The sequence below is a fragment of the Myxine glutinosa genome, chromosome 4 (assembly GCF_964187855.1).
Source record: "Myxine glutinosa chromosome 4, kmMyxGlut1.1, whole genome shotgun sequence".
NCBI classification, from domain to species: Eukaryota; Metazoa; Chordata; class Myxini; order Myxiniformes; family Myxinidae; genus Myxine; species Myxine glutinosa.
In genome coordinates this window covers 17,806,042-17,828,940 of record NC_136264.1, presented here as the reverse complement: position 1 = coordinate 17,828,940, position 22,899 = coordinate 17,806,042, and the positions used below count along the sequence as shown (strand labels likewise).

At 41.9% G+C, this 22,899-nt stretch overlaps 1 protein-coding gene across 1 annotated transcript in view; it reads left to right on the top strand.

Annotated features, from left to right (window-relative positions):
* LOC137426055 (coiled-coil domain-containing protein 146-like) overlaps positions 1-16,847 on the top strand; it is a 76,521-nt gene extending 59,674 nt beyond the window's left edge. The window contains exons 7-9 of the mRNA XM_068114773.2: positions 1,277-1,414; positions 7,930-8,172; positions 16,222-16,847. Of these exons, the coding sequence (XP_067970874.2) occupies positions 1,277-1,414; positions 7,930-8,172; positions 16,222-16,419 (579 nt within the window). The 3' untranslated portion in view covers positions 16,420-16,847. The remainder of the gene's footprint in view (positions 1-1,276; positions 1,415-7,929; positions 8,173-16,221) is intronic.
* The last annotated feature ends 6,052 nt before the right edge of the window (positions 16,848-22,899 follow it).

The window sequence follows — 22,899 nt, the reverse complement described above, 5'->3', positions numbered from 1 at the left end:
AAAACCGTAATTCTGATTGAAGATAACTTCCATCTCAAACCTTGTTCAATACGTCAGAGACATTGATTTGTTTTGTTCATGACGTCATTTGTTTCATTATATGCAATGTCTACTTTTCACTCTAATATATTTTTATGATGAAAAATAATGAAAATAAATGTTGAGTTTTGAGCAAATGTTTTTTCATTGCAGAACTTAATTGTATTAAAGAACTTATTTGCATAAACTTGGCAAGATTCGATTTTTATCAGTAAATGTAGATTAAACGTCTGTTTCAGATCACACTTGCAGACCAACGAAAGACATTTCCACTGTTAATTGGTGAAATTTATATAAAGGGGACACAATAGAATTATGGTTTACAACTTGTTATAGTTCCATTAATGTGTAAAAAATAAAAATTCAATAAGTGGAGCAGGTACTTACATCTCCAGGAAAACAGCCGGCTCTGGGGTGGAGCGAATGTACGGTATGTGTGTGGAGTCAGAGTTGAGAAAGAGCATATGATGTTGTTTTTTTGTCGGTGCTTAAATAGCAATGATAATACCAGAGGTATTACACACTGGAATAATTACGTAATTATGAAATTTTAATTGATAAAAATAGAAGCTAGAGCAATGCTACTGTGTCGCCAATATGCCTCCGCGTAGTCCCTGCGTGTGACAATGGGTAGATGCCCTGATTCACTGTCCTAAAAATAAAGAAGTTTGATTTAAATTCATTCAGCTGTTTTCAAGTATCCCATTTTTGCGAGACCGGACAGGTTTCACATCGATCGGTGAAGCTGTTTCGGAGAAGGGATTTTTTTTAAAATATCGGCTTTCAAGCTAATATGGCTGCCAAACCATGTGATATATGACGTGAAAAATGGACACTCTGCATATGTATGGGCGGGGGATCACGTTTGTGAAGTTTCGTGTTGATCGGATAAGGTTTGTTTTTCGATCCAATATGGCTGCCAAATCACAAGACCTACGACGTCATCATTTTCGAATTATATGCAACAATTGTGTTGGATGACATTTGTAAAATTTCGCATCGATAGAGTAAGCGGTTTCAGAGATATAATTATTTAATACTTTCCTTCAATCCAATATGGCTGCCACACATAATTATACAGTAAACGTTAGTCGGACAGTTTGCAAGTAATTCATGAAAAACATTTAAGAATTCATAAAAATCATGAAAAGAACTGATGAGATTTGTCAAATGACAAATCTGTGTTGTTGAGTTGTGATGTGCACGATGCGTTCCAATGGCATGTGTGTTTTGACAGCTGGAACTACAACTTGTCGACAAAGAAAGTAAAGTGCTGCAAGTGTGTACATTAATCCAGCAACTTGAAAAGTGCGTCGCAGAGACCCGCGGTCAGGTTGAGAGCACTCACAACGAAATGATCGTCTTCGGCAAAAAGGTGCCTTTAAAAAAAAAAAAAAATCGTGATCCGAAACACAATTTGTGCATCACACGATGTAAACAGCCACTTCAGGGATGATAGCATGATGCAAACAAGCCATGATATATCGCACAGTCCAAACAGATCATCATGATAGCACGGTATGAATATAGATCTTTGTGATATATCGCACAGTCCAAACAGATCATAATGATAGCACGGTATGAATATAGATCTTTGTGATATATCGCACAGTCCAAACAGATCATAATGATAGCACGGTATGAATATAGATCTTTGTGATATATCGCACAGTCCAAACAGATCATATTGATAGCACGGTATGAATATAGATCTTTGTGATATATCGCACAGACCAAACAGATCATAATGATAGCACGGTATGAATATAGATCTTTGTGATATATCGCACAGACCAAACAGATCATAATGATAGCACGGTATGAATATAGATCTTTGTGATATATCGCACAGTCCAAACAGATCATAATAACAGCACGGTATGAATATAGATCTTTGAGTTATATCGCACAGACCAAACAGATCATAATAACAGCACGGTATGAATATAGATCTTTGTGATATATCGCACAGTCCAAACAGATCATAATAACAGCACGGTATGAATATAGATCTTTGTGATATATCGCACAGACCAAACAGATCATAATGATAGCACGGTATGAAAATAGATCTTTGTGATATATCGCACAGACCAAACAGATCATAATAACAGCACGGTATGAATATAGATCTTTGTGATATATCGCACAGACCAAACAGATCATAATGATAGCACGGTATGAATATAGATCTTTGTGATATATCGCACAGACCAAACAGATCATAATAACAGCACGGTATGAATATAGATCTTTGTGATATATCGCACAGTCCAAACAGATCATAATAACAGCATGGTATGAATATAGATCTTTGTGATATATCGCACAGACCAAACAGATCATAATGATAGCACGGTATGAATATAGATCTTTGTGATATATCGCACAGACCAAACAGATCATAATAACAGCACGGTATGAATATAGATCTTTGTGATATATCGCACAGACCAAACAGATCATAATAACAGCACGGTATGAATATAGATCTTTGTGATATATCGCACAGACCAAACAGATCATAATGATAGCACGGTATGAATATAGATCTTTGTGATATATCGCACAGACCAAACAGATCATAATGACAGCACGGTATGAATATAGATCTTTGTGATATATCGCACAGACCTAACAGATCATAATGATAGCACGGTATGAATATAGATCTTTGTGATATATCGCACAGACCAAACAGATCATAATGACATATCTTTGTGATATATGAATATAGATCTTTGTGATATATCGCACGGTCCAAACAGATCATAATGATAGCATGGTATGAATATAGATCTTTGTGATATATCGCACAGTCCAAACAGATCATAATGATAGCACGGTATGAATATAGATCTTTGTGATATATCGCACAGGCCAAACAGATCATAATGATAGCACGGTATGAATATAGATCTTTGTGATATATCGCACAGTCCAAACAGATCATAATGACAGCATGGTATGAATATAGATCTTTGTGATATATCGCACAGCCCAAACAGATCATAATGATCGCACGGTATGAATATAGATCTTTGTGATATATCGCACAGTCCAAACAGATCATAATAACAGCACGGTATGAATATAGATCTTTGTGATATATCACACAGACCAAACAGATCATAATGATAGCATGGTATGAATATAGATCTTTGTGATATATCGCACAGACCAAACAGATCATAATGATAGCATGGTATGAATATAGATCTTTGTGATATATCGCACAGTCCAAACAGATCATAATAACAGCACGGTATGAATATAGATCTTTGTGATATATCGCACAGACCAAACAGATCATAATGATAGCACGGTATGAATATAGATCTTTGTGATATATCGCACAGTCCAAACAGATCATAATGATAGCATGGTATGAATATAGATCTTTGTGATATATCGCATGGACCAAACAGATCATAATGATAGCATGGTATGAATATAGATCTTTGTGATATATCGCATGGACCAAACAGATCTTAATGAAAGCATGGTATGAATATAGATCTTTGTGATATATCGCACGGTCCAAACAGATCATAATGATAGCACGGTATGAATATAGATCTTTGTGATATATCGCACAGACCAAACAGATCATAATGACAGCACGGTATGAATATAGATCTTTGTGATATATTGCACAGACCAAACAGATCATCATGATAGCACGGTATGAATATAGATCTTTGTGATATATTGCACAGACCAAACAGATCATCATGATAGCACGGTATGAATATAGATCTTTGTGATATATCGCACAGACCAAACAAATCATAATGACAGCACGGTATGAATATAGATCTTTGTGATATATCGCACAGACCAAACAGATCATCATGATAGCACGGTATGAATATAGATCTTTGTGATACATCGCACGGTCCAAACAGCTCATAATGATAGCACGGTGTGAATATACATCTTTGTGATATATCGCACAGACCAAACAGATCATAATGATAGCACGGTATGAATATAGATCTTTGTGATATATCGCACAGACCAAACAGATCATAATGATAGCACGGTATGAATATAGATCTTTGTGATATATTGCACAGACCAAACAGATCATAATGATATCATGGTATGAATATAGATCTTTGTGATATATTGCAAAGTCCAAACAGATCATAATGATATCATGGTATGAATATAGATCTTTGTGATATATCGCACGGTCCAAACAGATCATAATGATAGCACGGTATGAATATAGATCTTTGTGATATATTGCACAGACCAAACAGATCATAATGATAGCATGGTATGAATATAGATCTTTGTGATACATCGCACGGTCCAAACAGATCATAATGATAGCACGGTATGAATATAGATCTTTGTGATATATTGCACAGACCAAACAGATCATAATGATAGCATGGTATGAATATAGATCTTTGTGATACATCGCACAGTCCAAACAGATCATAATGATAGCACGGTATGAATATAGATCTTTGTGATACATCGCACGGTCCAAACAGATCATAATGATAGCACGGTATGAATATAGATCTTTGTGATATATTGCACAGACCAAACAGATCATAATGATAGCATGGTATGAATATAGATCTTTGTGATACATCGCACAGTCCAAACAGATCATAATGATAGCACGATATGAATATAGATCTTTGTGATACATCGCACGGTCCAAACAGATCATAATGATAGCACGGTATGAATATAGATCTTTGTGATATATCGCACAGACCAAACAGATCATAATGATAGCATGGTATGAATATAGATCTTTGTGATACATCGCACGGTCCAAACAGATCATAATGATAGCACGGTATGAATATAGATCTTTGTGATACATCGCACGGTCCAAACAGATCATAATGATAGCATGGTATGAATATAGATCTTTGTGATACATCGCACGGTCCAAACAGATCATAATGATAGCATGGTATGAATATAGATCTTTGTGATACATCGCACGGTCCAAACAGCTCATAATGATAGCACGGTATGAATATAGATCTTTGTGATATATCGCACGGTCCAAACAGATCATAATGATAGCACGGTATGAATATAGATCTTTGTGATATATTGCACAGACCAAACAGATCATAATGATAGCATGGTATGAATATAGATCTTTGTGATACATCGCACAGTCCAAACAGATCATAATGATAGCACGGTATGAATATAGATCTTTGTGATATATTGCACAGACCAAACAGATCATAATGATAGCATGGTATGAATATAGATCTTTGTGATATATTGCACAGACCAAACAGATCATAATGATAGCATGGTATGAATATAGATCTTTGTGATATATTGCACAGACCAAACAGATCATAATGATAGCATGGTATGAATATAGATCTTTGTGATACATCGCACAGTCCAAACAGATCATAATGATAGCACGGTATGAATATAGATCTTTGTGATATATTGCACAGACCAAACAGATCATAATGATAGTACGGTATGAATATAGATCTTTGTGATATATTGCACAGACCAAACAGATCATAATGATAGCATGGTATGAATATAGATCTTTGTGATACATCGCACAGTCCAAACAGATCATAATGATAGCATGGTATGAATATAGATCTTTGTGATACATCGCACGGTCCAAACAGATCATAATGATAGCACGGTATGAATATAGATCTTTGTGATACATCGCACAGTCCAAACAGATCATAATGATAGCATGGTATGAATATAGATCTTTATGATACATCGCACGGTCCAAAAGATCATAATGATAGCACGGTATGAATATAGATCTTTGTGATATATCGCACAGACCAAACAGATCATAATGATAGCATGGTATGAATATAGATCTTTGTGATACATCGCACGGTCCAAACAGCTCATAATGATAGCACGGTATGAATATAGATCTTTGTGATATATCGCACAGTCCAAACAGATCATAATGATAGCATGGTATGAATATAGATCTTTGTGATATATCGCACGGTCCAAACAGATCATAATGATAGCACGGTATGAATATAGATCTTTGTGATATATTGCACAGACCAAACAGATCATAATGATAGCACGGTATGAATATAGATCTTTGTGATACATCGCGCAGTCCAAACAGATCATAATGATAGCATGGTATGAATATAGATCTTTGTGATATATTGCACAGACCAAACAGATCATAATGATAGCACGGTATGAATATAGATCTTTGTGATATATCGCACAGACCAAACAGATCATAATGATAGCACGGTATGAATATAGATCTTTGTGATACATCGCACGGTCCAAACAGATCATAATGATAGCATGGTATGAATATAGATCTTTGTGATATATCGCACGGACCAAACATATCATAATGATAGCACGGTATGAATATAGATCTTTGTGATATATCGCACGGTCCAAACAGATCATAATGATATCATGGTATGAATATAGATCTTTGTGATATATCGCACGGTCCAAACAGATCATTAATGATAGCATGGTATGAATATAGATCTTTGTGATATATCGCACAGACCAAACAGATCATAATGATAGCACGGTATGAATATAGATGTTTGTGATACATCGCACGGTCCAAACAGATCATAATGATAGCACGGTATGAATATAGATCTTTGTGATACATCGCACAGACCAAACAGATCATAATGATAGCACGGTATGAATATAGATCTTTGTGATACATCGCACAGACCAAACAGATCATAATGATAGCACGGTATGAATATAGATCTTTGTGATATATCGCACAGACCAAACAGATCATAATGATAGCACGGTATGAATATAGATCTTTGTGATACATCGCACGGTCCAAACAGATCATAATGATAGCACGGTATGAATATAGATCTTTGTGATACATCGCACAGTCCAAACAGATCATAATGATAGCACGGTATGAATATAGATCTTTGTGATACATCGCACAGTCCAAACAGATCATAATGATAGCATGGTATGAATATAGATCTTTGTGATATATTGCACAGACCAAATAGATCATAATGATAGCACGGTATGAATATAGATCTTTGTGATATATCGCACAGACCAAACAGATCATAATGATAGCATGGTATGAATATAGATCTTTGTGATATATCGCACAGACCAAACAGATCATAAATGATAGCACGGTATGAATATAGATCTTTGTGATATATCGCACAGACCAAACAGATCATAATGACAGCACGGTATGAATATAGATCTTTGTGATATATCGCACGGTCCAAACACCTCATAATGATAGCACGGTATGAATATAGATCTTTGTGATATATTGCACAGACCAAACACCTCATAATAACAGCACGGTATGAATATAGATCTTTGTGATATATTGCACAGACCAAACAGCTCATAATGATAGCATGGTATGAATATAGATCTTTGTGATATATCGCACAGACCAAACACCTCATAATAACAGCACGGTATGAATATAGATCTTTGTGATATATTGCACGGTCGAAACAGATCATAATGACAGCACGGTATGAATATAGATCTTTGTGATATATCGCACGGTCCAAACAGATCATAATGATAGCACGGTATGAATATAGATCTTTGTGATATATCGCACAGTCCAAACAGATCATAATGATAGCACGGTATGAATATAGATCTTTGTGGTACATCGCACGGTCCAAACAGATCATAATGATAGCATGGTATGAATATAGTAGCTTATCATGGTGCAGTACCAGTGCATATTTTCTCTACTTTCCAGCACAGTCCTCTCTTTTTCTTTTCTAAAATTTGTCCACACGTATATGCACCTGTCAGACCCACATTACAAAGCACCTTTATTCTCATTTTATCAGGGTGATCCCATTGCTGTGGTGCCCGTTGCAGGTGAATGTGCTGCAGTCAAAGATAAGTGTGCAGCGCCGCAGGATGGAGGCACTTGTTTCGGAGTTGGCGATGCGGCATGGCGAGGCATTACATCTTGAACAGGAGGTGCGGGAGAAGGAGGAAGTGCTGGAGCAAAGCACCAGACGTTTCAATGAGGGACTTGAACCCTGGCCTGGCTTGGAGCATTTGTGGCTGAACAAACTGAGGCAGCATGAAGAGAGTGAGATTGAGCGGGCACTCAAGGTTTGTTTAGCTACAGCAGATTCAAGGATTTCAACCTTTATTAATGCATAATAAGTGAGTAGTTACCAACATGCCATGTGTGTGTGTGCGTGCGTGCGTGCGTGCGTGTGTGTGTGTGTGTGTGTGTGTGTGTGTGCATGTGTGTGTGTATGTGTGTGTGTGTGTGTGTGTGTGTGTGTGTGTGTGTGTGTGTGTGTGTGTGTGTGTGTGTGTACAGGGACGTACATCCATATGCTCAATTTTCCACCCACCTAAAACTGTCCAGGTGTGATCAGGCATGTAAGTGAAACTGATTGTGAGTGGATGCATTTGGTCATGTGGTCAAGTGGATGCATGTGGTTAGGCATGTGAATGGATGAACTTGTGTGAGCTTTTTATTTCATCTCTATAATAAAGCAGAGTGTCTGTCTGTCTGTCTGTCCGTCTCCGAAGTACTCTCTCATTTGGAAGCTTTTGGGGTATCAATAGGTGTCCGAAGGTGGGTGGGTGGTTTCATAAATTTCTCAATACAAGAATGATTTTGCATTTCCACCCATACAAAACTGCTCTATCTCCGCATGCAAACACAATCACGGGTTCAGCTTTCAAAGATTTGCCACTTACTCCATGTTGAAACATTCACTGGCTCAATAATAGCCGGCGAAGCCGGTGTTGTGAATGAACGCGTATGTATTATGTTGAAAAGCCAGATTTTGCTGGATCCCTTGAGAATTTCGAAGCTTTGACGCACCAAATCGCTCCATGGAGGTCGCCATCTTGCGGATGCGGAAGTATGCATAACAAATTGAAAAAAGTTAAATAGGACTTTGTGATACAAACATCGCACCCGTCTTAAACCCGTCTTTTTTTTATTCACAATCTAATGCACCTCTAATTTGTAATTAAAATACTTGAAGACCAACCTCGGCCCGCACGGCCCTGGTTATCTTCAACGAAAATCGTCACCAACCCCGGAACCAATGAGATTCGAGCATTTGAAAAAATATTTCAAAAACCAAATCGCTCCATGGAGGCCGCCATCTTGCGGATGCGGAAGTATGCATAACAAATTGAAAAAAGTTAAATAGGACTTTGTGATACAAACATCGCACCTGTCTTAAACCCGTCTTTTTTTTATTCACAATCTAATGCACCTCTAATTTGTAATTAAAATACTTGAAGACCAACCTCGGCCCGCACGGCCCTGGTTATCTTCAACGAAAATCGTCACCAACCCCGGAACCAATGAGATTCGAGCATTTGAAAAAATATTTCAAAAACCAAATTGCTCCATGGAGGCCGCCATCTTGCAGATGCGGAAGTATGCATAAAAAAATAGCGAAAAAGTTCAATAGGAGTTTGTTTCACCCGTCTTTGTTTGATTCACAATCTTTTGCACCTCTAATTTGTAATTAAAATACTGTAAGACCAACCTCGTTCCCCGGGCCGCACAGGCCTGGTTATCTTCAACGAAAATCGTCACCAATTACCGGAACCAATGAGATTCGAACATTTGAAAAAATATTTCAAAAAGGCTTATTACCGCGTTTCGGAGGCTGAAAACGGCGTCAAATATTCTAACATTGAATAAGAATTATTTTTTTTGAAATCTCGCAGCCGTAGGGGATAGTTTTTCATGGCCGGAAATATCCGAAGTTGAGACGGAATTCACCGAATTAATCAAGAAGGAAATTTTATAAATTTTAATCTCATCCAGAATGCAAATGGTGTCATTTTGAACTAGGTACGGTACCTACTACACCTACCTACTACCAACTACCTAACCTACTGATGCCATAGTGATGGGTAAAATAGTGGTAAGAGGCTTTGGCTTCGCCGGCTCATTGCGGCTTTGCAGTCGGGTACTAGTATCTCAATACAATTATGATTTTGAGTTTCCACCCGTACAAAGTGTTACGTATCCGCTCTTGCCTACTGGCAGATTCGTCGGTACTGGCTATCACGTTGGAATGGCATTTATATTCGTTTACCTCACCAGTATTTGTAACATTGTATTTTGTAATATTAATAGTATCGTATTAATTTGTTGTTGGAATGAAAATATAGAGAGATTGAGTTTAAAGGAGAATGACGAAACGATGTGAGGCGCCCGTCAGATGCTGCAAGATTTCGCTCACTTTCGCTGATTCGGCATTTGTAGCTTTACCATTGACCGCATGTAGAAACATTCTCCATCTTCTGGTGGGGTCAGCTGCATTTTTTTTTTTTGCCCAAGTCATTCACGAACCGGCTGTCAATGCCTGACTTTGACTGAAGGTGACACAGGATTGTTTTTGATTTTTTTTGATTTTTTTTGTATACTGAATCGAGGCTCGTGAAAGACCTAAGAGCTATTTGCCAAATGGCATTTGCCATTTTTTGCATTGTCTGTTTGCATGTGGATCCCACCCGTGCATATCATGGTTACCTCGCTGGTATTATGTAATAAAGAAGAGGTCATATCATCAAAACACAAGAACACTAACCTGTATTAACTTACATACTAGATGCTTTAATATTTTACACCGTACTGCACAAATCTGCACTCTGTTGTACTCTGCTGTCTAAACCTTCACTGCACTGCACAATTTGATGTACCATCATCTATATAATAATAGCGTAAGGACTCGACTTTGTTATCCCTTTTACGCCGCACCCAGTGACCCGATGCCCACGGCACTTATGGATTTACGATCTACGAACCGCGCTCTTTGTTTATCACGTACAGCCATACTCGAAAAATCAGAATTAGCCGACGTTGGGGCCCAAAAGCATCCGATTAACTGCCGATACGACGCCATCTTACGACGCCATCGTATTGGCGTCTGCTGGGCGAAGGCGAAGCAAGCCGTCCGCTGATTGGACAGGCGAAAGCGAAAGCAAGTCGTCCACTGAGTGGACAATCCAGAGCATGCATTTGTGCCGGTGTTGGCGATCGTTGCTCATATACGCACTCCTCATTCTCATCTTTCTTCCTAACTCTTACTCGGACAAGGAAATCCCCTATGCCATCCATAATGGTACACTCTATCCATACACCACATCCTCCCTTCCGTGGATGTTCCACGGGTTTTGGCTAGTATACAATAATACAAGTATTGGATTCCATTAAAAACCACTGTACTGAACTATCCGATACTGTTGCACACACTTACACCAATTTTTCCACATTCATGAATACCACATATTTTTACTCACCTGTAGCACATGGGAGGGATGGGAGAAGAGAGGTGAAGGAGTGGGAGGGAATTGGTGGGGGAGGGCGGAGGATGCTGGGAGAAGGGAAGAGAAGAAAGAAGAGAAGAGAGGGGGGAGGATGCTGGCTGGAGATTGCAGTCCGGAGGGAGCTGGGTTGGGAGAAGGGAAGGGGTTGGGATTGGAGTTCGGAGGGAGGTGTGGCGGAGGAGGGAAGGCATGGGGATGGGAGCCGGAGGGAGGTAGGGTGGGAGAAAGGAAGGGGTGGGGATGGGAGTTCAGAGGGAGGTGGGGTGGGAGGAGGCAGGGGAAGGGTAGGATGAGGGAGGGGAAGGCTTGGGAGGAGGAGAGGAGGAGAGGAGGAATGGGTCGGGTGGGAGACAGAGGGCGTTGGTGAGTGAAGGTGGGAATCAGGATGGAGGAGTGGGGGGGGGGGGTGGTTGGAGGTGGGGGTGGGATGGGGAAGGGATGGGAGGAGGGACCCGGCATTGTCTGGTAGTGCCGGGTACCTTTGCTAGTAGGACATAAATCCAAAATTAATTATTTTTGAGAAATAGGCAAAGGAAATACCTACCTGACAGTCAATCTCATAGTGTACAATATATTACACAACTTTTAGCATACTTTCAGTTCAACCTCACCACCGTAATTCAAATTTCTGTGTCAATGGGGGCTCGGGGTTGGGTGGGGGTTTGGGGGGTGGAGGGGGTGGGGAGATGGAGTGGGTGGGGAGTGGTGGGGCGCCAGAAGCTGAGTGGAAAACAGAAAATCGCGGTCTGGACACTCAGTGTGTGGTGCGAACCCATCATGGTTTTGGATTGGGGACGATCTGAGATGCTGTGAACAGCTGTCTTCAATAACTGGAGGGAAGAATGATGTTAGAAAGAATACTGAAAAAGCTAATGTGATTTGATGATGGAAAAGCAGAGGGATTGTGTACAAATCCAAGAGGTTGTGATGACTTATGTCTAGTCAGGCCACACTTGGAGTAACGTGGATAGTCTTGGTCACCTTTTAATATGAAAATCCTAATAAAAGTCTACTCTTCAATTTAAATCGTGTTTTTCATAATTTACTTGGGTTCTTGGAGGATCTTGTTCAAACATATATAACATGCATTGCTTGCAAGACAAGAACACATCCCCACCAGACTGGATAGAATCACCCTTATTCTTTTTCAAACACTCTACCCTCTGTGGCATCAGCATTTATTCCAGGAACTTTCAATTTATCGATGGAAAATTAGCTCCAAACATAGGAAGAAGCATATCATGAAAGCTTGGCTGATTGCGGAAAACTATCCGGTCTGCCAAAGTGCGGTGCTTTCATAACACGCCACAAACCCCCTCGGTAGCCTCAGCAGATATGAGCAAATGGAGGAAGCTGCAACATTATGGTTTCAGCGTTTCAGGAAAGTAAAATATTCCCATATATGGTCTTATCCCGCAGAATGAAAAAAATTAAAATTCTGCAAATTTACATTAGGCCAAGGGCTCCCTCTTCTGTTTCAGAAAGCAAATTCACAGCACTGTTTAAAACAGTGTTATTCATTTGAGTGTCGTATGGCTTCGACCCTAAGGGGCAACTTTGGCCCAAGGCTTTTGACTTCCGCTTCCGGTTCTGCCTGCGAGGTAGTTTCTTCCAAGGTCACATCTTACCCTTTGTTTAAACTCTTAATTTAAAAAAAAAAACTCAAAAGAATAAACATCTTAATAATAATTTCCTTCTCTCCACGTGGCTTCCCCTCCCCGACCGTTTTCTCTCCTTCCTTCATATCCTTCATATCTCTCTTCTCTCTAAGTTTTCACGTTTTTGTTTTAAAATGTTTAAACTTTCCCCTGAAGTGTTGTATGCTGTTGTATATTATAACATATTTTTCTTCTTCTTCTTTAAAAGGTTGTTTTCAACTTGCTCACCAAATCTCTTCATTTCAAATAAAAATTCCATCTCTTACAGTTCCTCCTTCCTACATTCGCTAAGCTCACCTGCATTCCACCCCTCCTCCAATGTTTTCAAACGGATCTCTGACTCAAAAATCACAAAAACTCATTTTGCAATAAATGTTCGTTTTCCATTAATTGTCGAACACTTAAAAAAATCCAAACTCACCCCTCCCCTCATCCCCTCATAAACTCCCCATTCAAATCTCCCCCCCTTGCCCCTCCCCTACTAAACATTCCCCTCACCCCTCCCCTCCAAACTCCCAGATTGCCCCTCCCCTCCTAAATTCCCCTCTCACCCCTCCTCCTCAAAGCGACCTCCTCCCCACTTCCTCTCCCTTCCAACTCATACCTCCACCTCCTCCAACCTTCTTCCTTGCTCTGCCCCCCTCCCTCTCAAACAACACCTTACTGTGCCTCATCCAATCACCATCAAACCTTTTTTCCTCCTCATCCTTCACTTTATCCTAGCTCTTCTGAAATCTCAGACACACTACAAACAGCTCTCCCTACCTCCTGATGCACCTCTTCCTCATCTTACCCTACCCCTCTCCTCCCCTGTCCTGTATCTGATGTTCCCCCTTCTTCTTCCTTAACGGTATGGACTTCAAATATCCGGGGCCTTCGCTCAAACCTGATTGATCTCTCCATACAGGTTGCTTTTGACAAACCAGACTTAACCTGCTCAACAGAAACTTTCCTCCTTCAAGATGTCTCTGATTCCTTAATATCTCTTCCTGGTTACTCCCTCCTCCGGTATGATAGACCTGAGCCTCGTCCTGGTGGTGGGGTGGCTATCTTAAAAAAAAACTCTCTTCCTCACTCTCCCTGCACTGCCCTCTCTCCACCCCACCCCCAGGAGTACCTATGGCTACGGCTTCCTCTCTGCTCCCACCTTTTGTTCATACGGATTCTGTACCGTCCTCCAAACAGTGATGACTCAATTTACATTTCGCTGTCTGAGAACATGGACCAACTTCTATCAACTCATCCAAACTCTCTCTTCCTCATATGTGGAGACTTCAACTGTCATCATGCCAGCTGGCTGGGTGTGGGTTCCTCTCTCACACCAGCCATGGCACCTCAGCAAAGGACTTCTGCGCCTCATTGGGACTGACACAATCTGTCAATTTCCCAACCCGGATATCAGCCAATGGAGTATCTTCTCGTCTAGACTTGGTTATGACTAACTTCCCTGCAAATGTCTGCTGCTCTTCTTCTGCTCCAATCGGTTCATCTGATCATGTGCTTGTTAAAGTGGACATCTCTCTGGCCATTCTCAGAGAGCCTCCTCATGGTGGGAAAGGTATAATACACATGGACACTGCTAGAACTTCCAGGAAAGAAGTCGGGATTTCAAAAAAAAAGTGTATCTGGGGTGAATTAATGGGGGGTAGAAGAGATCAAGGTTTTGGATGGGGGAAGACAAGAGATGGTGGTGAACAGCTGTTAAAGACCTGGAGGGAGGAGTGGGATTGAAGGGAGTGGGGGAGTTTGTTCCAGAGGTGGGAGTAAGGAGGAGTGAAGGTGAGCAGAGAGTCTTGATTTTGGCAGTTTAACCATAAGAGGGTTGCTCGCAGATGTTGTGCGACCTGAAGGAATATTTGGGGGAGAGAGCACAGAGAGAGCTGGGGGGGCAAGGACGGAGAGGAGTCGGTAGAAGACGGAAAGACCACCAACCTGCATTCAACAGCGGTAACGTGTGTCACCTTTTAATATGAAAGATGTAGAGGAATTAGAGCAAGCTTAGTACAAGATTGTTGTGTGGATATCTATACTTCAAAAATAAACCGTTTATTGGAGTTTGTTGTTGTTGTTGGCGTTAACACTCAATCGTAAATACTCGTATCTTTGTGCACCTATGCATTGGGAAAGCTAATTGGTTGATACTAATAAAGGTGAGTTTACGAACTCAGTTGAACTTTTGCAAGATGCCCATAAAGTTGTATAGAAATATTTATATATTTAATAATAATAATAATAATTCATTTATTTTGTATAGCGCTTTTCAAGAAGCCCAAAGGCGCTTTGACAGAGTGGAAAACATAATGCATAACAATACATGAAAACAACAATTGCAAAAAGACAAGAATCAATAGGGAAATATTTAAAGCAAAAGGAGGGAGAAGGAGAAGAGATAGTCGGGGGTTAAATGCTGTGGGTTGAATGTTGAATGCAGTGTTGAACAGGTGGGTCTTTAGTGATGTTTTGAATGTGGTGAGTGAGGAGGAGTCTCTGATGGTGTGAGGTAGTGAGTTCCAGAGGGTGGGAGCAGCGATGGAGAAGGCCCTGTCCCCCCAGGATCTGAATTTGGTCCGGATGGAGGGGGTCAGGAGGTTGGTACCAGCAGAGCGGAGGTTGCGGGTGGGAGTGTGTCTGGAGAGGAGGTCAGCCAGGTAGGATGGGGCCAGGTTATGGAGGGCTTTGTATGTCAAGAGGAGGATTTTGTACTGGATTCTCTGGGGGATGGGGAGCCAGTGAAGCTCTTGATTCGAAGAAGTATTATTTGGGGGAACTTATCTGGCATTTCAAAACCTATATATTTTTTGCAAGTATAAATTCCACAAAGATTAGCATTTTCAAAGAAAGTTTACCAGTTGTTGTTTTTAAACAGTTTCATGACAGACTTTGGCCAATCTTCCCCCAGAATTCAGCAATTGTTCACTGTGGTTATTTAAATGGTGAGTTGGTATTGCGATGTAGTTAGTGGATAATGAATGTGAAAACCAAACTTGATGAAAATGACCATGGCATTGACTTTGAACCACACAGTATGCCTAGAATCTAGGGTTACTGCCTTAGCAATTACAAGAGGTTTGGGATATTAAAGTAGTTATTTTGATGCAAACGTTTAATCTTCAATTGTTGTACTTCCATTTTGGTGCTTGTTATCTTCCTCAATATGTCTATTTTACCAGGACATGTATGTTCCCAGGAGGAGCAAGAGATATCGCAAGCATCCGGAGGAGTCGCCAGCAAGGCCGAGGCCCGACCAACAGCATACCTGCCGCTCGTGGGTAGGGATGGTTACGTGCCTCATCCGTATGGTGCCCAAGCTCCATTCAAGCCATACCCACCGAGCGCTGCCATGCGTCGCTTCCGCAAACCAAAGTCACGACCCCTCGAGATATAGGGCCAGAGCTTATTCTATTAATGCACATTCCATTCCCTTTATAAGCTCTACTGTCAAGTACTAATGTCTCTAGCTAAGATCTGGACCTTCTTTAGGTCTTGCTAAACCCTTGCCTTGCTAACTAGACCATTAAACTCGTTAATTTGTGACTAAGGTGGCATTGGGCCTAATGCTAGCCGGTTTTTGTTTCCGGCTTTCACTGTAGTTGGGCGTTCCAGTTGAACGACAGGATGTGATGCCCGACCACTTCTGATATGTTGTAAAATGTGAACCATTAACTGGGAATTACAGCAAGTGAAATAATTTGTGGGATGATGATCAATTCTGTGAAATATATTTATTGCTGCATTGGAACCAGTTCTAGTTTCATCAATGTAAAGGAATAACTTGCACATGCACATTAACCAAATAAACTATCGTCCAACCTTTCAACTTGAACGTGCTTTCGGTGCGACACAATTGCTCGTTGCAAGTTACGTAATAACGTGTTAAACAAGTCCGAAGGAATAAAAAAACAGAAATGAAACCACAACACCAAAACAGTCTAAGGTTCTAAACTATTCACAAAGTATCTCGACGTAAAGGATTTGGGGGGGGGGGGGGGAGGGGTGGTGGGAAGGAAGGGGTCAAAAGGTTTCACAAAAGTAGTGATAGGGCACAGGAGGAATAGAGGGTTTCCAGCAGTTTCAAAGTTCAAACCATAAAAGCTCCACAGATTTAATTCCTTTTCAAGAGTTTTCAGCCACTCAGACTTTTCCCCCAATGATGTGTGTCTCGTGACGTCATTGGAATGCCAGTCATGCTTTTATCTCAACGGTCTTTGAAAGGGGGAAATCTTTTCAACTTCCACTTGTAAATTTCCACTTTTTAATGAATTACCCGTCAGCCAAGATTTTGTTGCAATTGAGACCGGTCATCGGTAAGACAGAAAGACAGGTCCGAAACGATAGCGCAGGGGTTACACAAGTACACTACATGACCAAAAGTATGCGGACACCCCTTCTAGTGGATTCGGCTGTTTCAGGCACACCTGTTGCTGACAGGTATATATAATCAAGCACACAGATATGTAATCTACAGAGACAAACATTGGCAGTAGAATGGGCCGTACTGAAGAGCTCAGTGACTTTCAACGTGGCACCGTCATAGGATGTCACCTTTCCAACAAGTGAGTTTGTCAAATTTCTGCCCTGCTGTAGCTGCCCTGGTCAACTGTAAGTGCTGTTATTGTGAAGTGGAAACGTCTAGGAGCAACAACAGCTCAGCCGTGAAGTAGTACGCCACACAAGCTCACAGAACGGGACCGCCGAGTGTTGAAGCGTGTAGCGCGTAAAAATCGTCTGTCCTTGGCCGCAACACTTACCAGCGAGTTCCAAACTGCCTCCGGAAGCAATATCAGCACAACAACTGTTCATCCGGAGCTTCATGAAATGGGTTTCCATGGCCAAGCAGCCGCACACAATCCTGAGATCACCATGCACAATGCCAAGCGTCAGTTAAAGTGGTGTAAAGCCGGCCGCCATTGGACTCTGGAGCAGTGGAAACGCGTTCTCTGGAGTGATGAATCGCGCTTCACCATCTGGCAGTCCGATGGACGAATCTGGGTTTGGCGGATGCCAGGAGAACGCTACCTGCCTGAATGCAGAGTGCCAACTGTAAAGTTTAGTGGAGGAGGAGTAATGGTCTGGCGCTGTTTTTCATGGTTCTAGGTCCCTTGGTTCCATTGAAGGGAAATCTTAACGCTACAGCATACAATGACATTCTAGACAATTGTGTGCTTCCAACTTTGTGGGCAACAGTTTTGGGAAGGCCCTTTCCTGTTTCAGCATGACAATGCCCCCGTGCGCAAAGCGAGGTCCATACAGAAATGGTTTGTCTAGATCGGTGTGGAAGAACTTGACTGGCCTGCACAGAGCCCTGACCTCAACCCCATCAAACACCTTTGGGATGAATTGGAACGCCGACTGCGAGCCAGGCCTAATCGCCAAACATCAGTGCCCGACCTCACTTATGCTCTTGTGGTTGAATGGAAGCAAATCTCCACAGCAATGTTCCAACATCTAGTGGAAAGCCTTCCCAGAAGAGTGGAGGCTGTTATAGCAGCAAAGGGAGAACCAACTCCATATTAATGCCGATAATTTTGGAATGAGATGTGTGATGTTCAGGTGTCCACATACTTTTTGTAATGTGGTGTATGTCTGAGTTGTCTTTTTGTGCATTCGATCCCCGACCCGACTATATCAGCTGTTGGGTTGATGCTTCTCATGCGCAGGGTATTCCACTACAATGTGTGCCGTCCCTTGGATGGATCTTATGCCATGTGTCCCATCTGCTGGTATTCGTTGGTGGATGTTAAAGTTCTCATGGTGTCTTTCCTGAAGAGTAGATGAGTTATCATGGGCACCCTAATCAAATTACAAATTCTTTCCCAAATCAGCATCCTTGGGCCTGCCAGCCGGTTCTTGAAGACTTGTGAAGACCACCTTTCCACACGGTCGATCCCAAAAATAAGGTGGGATTACTTGTGGCCATTAAAGTAGTAGTAGAATGGGAGCAGGAAATGGGAAGATGCAACAGAGAAAAAATTGTCATAAAGCCAAAATGTTGCTGAACTGTTGATATTCAGTCTTTAGTAGTTGTGGAGAGCTCAGAGGGTGGGGAGCTTATTAGATGTCTGCTGATGGAGCAACTTGAAGTGAACGTGTCTTCACCAAGGAGAGGAGCAGCCGAGCAGGTCCTTTGCTTTCACCTCCTGCCATGAAAGTCCAATACTCGCAGGACCTTAATAGTCACGAGGCCTGCAGGAATGCGGTGTGAGAAGCCAGAGCACCAGCCTTCAGTTGGGAGCTGTTTTACATTGTGCTGCAGATTAATGTTGTGCATTGGGAACTACAAAGGAAATTGTTAACATTGTTATCTTTGCATTATTATTATTATTATGACACACGGAAATTCCACGTAATATAAAATGTGACTTCAAGTCCTCAATTCCCCGCCTCCACCAGCCACCACCCGCAAGTCTTAACCCCCCCCCCCCGGCCCAATTCTGTACCCTCTTTGCCCTCCCCCACCCCACCCCAACTCTCTGTCCTCCCCTCCCCCTTTCTTCCCGTTTTTAACAATGTTGTTCCTGTTCCCGTTCAATAAGAGCAATTGTAAAAGTATATAAATTGTGTCTTACGGGTCTTGAGTGGTTTAAGGGTCTTAAGGGTTTAAAGGATCTAAAGTGTCTTTGTGATATAATGGGGTCTCGAGGAGCGAATGGGGTCTTAAGGGGGTCTAAAGTTAAAACTCTAAGGGTCTTAAGGGGTCTAAAGGGTCTGCATATTTGAAGGGTCTGAAGTCAAAGGCTTGTAAAGGTCCAAGGGGTCAAAGGGGTCTGAGGTTCAATAGTTCAATAGGTTCAAAGGTTCAATAGCGGATTTTATTATACTAGGGCATGCCCGTACTATATCTATATCTAAAATTATATCCCCCCCCCCTCTATTTACATGAAATGGTTTGGTCCAAAGCGAACGGCTTGCGAGTACGGTGACAATCCCCCCCCTCTATTTACATGAAATGGTTTGGTCCAAAGCGAACGGCTTGCGAGTACGGTGACAATCCCCCCCCTCTATTTACATGAAATGGTTTGGTCCAAAGCGAACGGCTTGCGAGTACGGTGACAATCCCCCCCCCCCCTCTATTTACATGAAATGGTTTGGTCCAAAGCGAACGGCTTGCGAGTACGGTGTTTTTTATCGGACCCGTGGAATTATAGATAGTAGTTTTAATTAGTTTTAAAACATAGTTTAACGCCAACATAGTTTGCCAACGTGAAATAAATGAATACGCTCTCAAATGTGCCGTCCGAGGCAGAGTCTGTTCGGCACGTTCGGCACACGTGATAGCTCGCTGCTCTCTGATTGGTTGAATCGTTTTTTGGACATAGCTCGGTAACTACTTGTCCGATTAATATGAAACCTTGAAAAGGCACATCCTCGGGTCCCCAGCAATATACCTGGCAAGTTTAAAGTATATCGGACCCGTGGTTGTCGAGAAACAGCGGTCACAGACATACATACATACATACATACATACATACATACACACAGAGATTACTGGAATTATAGATAGATACGCAGGAGGAAGAAAGAAGAAGAAGAAGAAGAGGCCGAAGCTTACCCTGGCGCGTTCGCCGGCAGTTCCAAAGCCTGCAGGAAAATAAACTCACACGAAAACCCGGGTTTAAAATGTACAGGGAAAAATAATGAAAGGATTTATTTCCGGAACCCGATAACAAGGAAAACGCGACGGGTGTAAAGTAAAAGGTCTAAAGGGTGTAAAGGGTGTAAAGTAAAATGTCTCTAAAGGTCTAAGGGATCTTAAAGGTCTCAAAGGTACGTTCCAATAGTACGTAATTAACGCCACATGCACATAGACAGTTGGGTCACAACATGGTGCCAATTGTTCAGTTTGTGAACTCTGGTATTCTATGGCTCTGAAATATGGTAGAAATATGGTTTTGGATTTGGGAAGACCTCTGATGGTGGTGAACAGCTGTCTTGAAGACCTGGAGGGAAGAATAGGATTGAAGAGGATGTGGAAGTTGATTCCACAGATGGGGGGGAGGGAAGAGGAACGAATGAGTGGAGGTGAGCAGTGATCCTGGATTTTGGGAATTTCAACAAAAGGCGTTGATGGTGGATGGACTGCGGAGACCTGGGGGACGGGGACAAAGCATGGAAAGAGCAGAGTTCTATCCTCAATCTATCCTTTCCCACCCATTTTCTGCCCAAGAGTCATAACATCCTCCATATCATAGGACAACATGCGAAAAAGTTCTCGTTCGAACTGAAAATGTTTCACCTTTGGTTTGGAGTATTTGGAAGTTCTTGCCTTGGTGTCGAGCTTGACTTTCAAACGACCAAATCACCTTTGCCTCCATCATGTGTGTCTTTTCATTCCTTCTACATGCCCCCACCTCCCCCTCCTGGTCACGTGACATGATTCATGCGTGTGGGCCAAATGCCACGTGTTTTATCTTCAGCATTTGATTTCGGTCTACCTTTACCCTTTACGATTTAGAGGACGTCAATGGCCGCTCAATGAAACCATACGCCTTATCAGCGCAAGGCAAAGCACGGTGAGTTGTCTGGACAAACAGCGGGTTCAGTGTTCCAACCACAAAATACACCACACTACTCGTTTCCTACAGTGATACCTCGTCGACCATACTTCGTGCTTAAACAAGCAGTTTCCGGGAACAGTAAGTGGCTGACATCGACATGCTTGAAACACACGATTTCCTTTAAACAGGCAAATCATGGCCAGTTTTGTACTAATCACCAATAAATCAAAACAAGATGGTGTCTGGCGACAGCCATCGTGCCACAGGCATGTCATGGCCAGTTTCCTACGAATCACCAATAAATCAATACAAGATGGTGCCTGGCCACAGCCATCGTGCCACAGGCATGTCATGGCCAGTTTCGTACTAATCACCAATAATCAAAACAAGATGGTGTCTGGCGACAGCCATCGTGCCACAGGCATGTCATGGCCAGTTTCCTACTAATCACCAATTAATCAATACAAGATGGTGCCTGGCCACAGCCATCGTGCTACAGGCATGTCATGGCCAGTTTCCTACTAATCACCAATATAATCAATACAAGATGGTGCCTGGCTACAGCCATCGTGCCACAGGCATGTCATGGCCAGTTTCCTACTAATCACCAATAATCAATACAAGATGGTGCCTGGCCACAGCCATCGTGCCACAGGCATGTCATGGCCAGTTTCGTACTAATCACCAATAATCAAAACAAGATGGTGTCTGGCGACAGCCATCGTGCCACAGGCATGTCATGGCCAGTTTCCTACTAATCACCAATTAATCAATACAAGATGGTGCCTGGCCACAGCCATCGTGCTACAGGCATGTCATGGCCAGTTTCCTACTAATCACCAATATAATCAATACAAGATGGTGCCTGGCTACAGCCATCGTGCTACAGGCATGTCATGGCCAGTTTCCTACTAATCACCAATATAATCAATACAAGATGGTGCCTGGCTACAGCCATCGTGCTACATTCATGTCATGGCCAGTTTCCTACTAATCACCAATATAATCAATACAAGATGGTGCCTGGCTACAGCCATCGTGCCACAGGCATGTCATGGCCAGTTTCGTACTAATCACCAATAATCAATACAAGATGGTGCCTGGCTACAGCCATCGTGCCACAGGCATGTCATGGCCAGTTTCCTACTAATCACCAATAATCAATACAAGATGGTGCCTGGCTACAGCCATCGTGCTACAGGCATGTCATGGCCAGTTTCCTACTAATCACCAATAATCAATACAAGATGATGCCTGGCTACAGCCATCGTGCCACCGGCACATCATGGCCAGTTTCATACTAATCACAAATAATCGATACAAGATGGTGCCTGTCTACAGCAATCGTGCTACAGGCATGTCATGGCCAG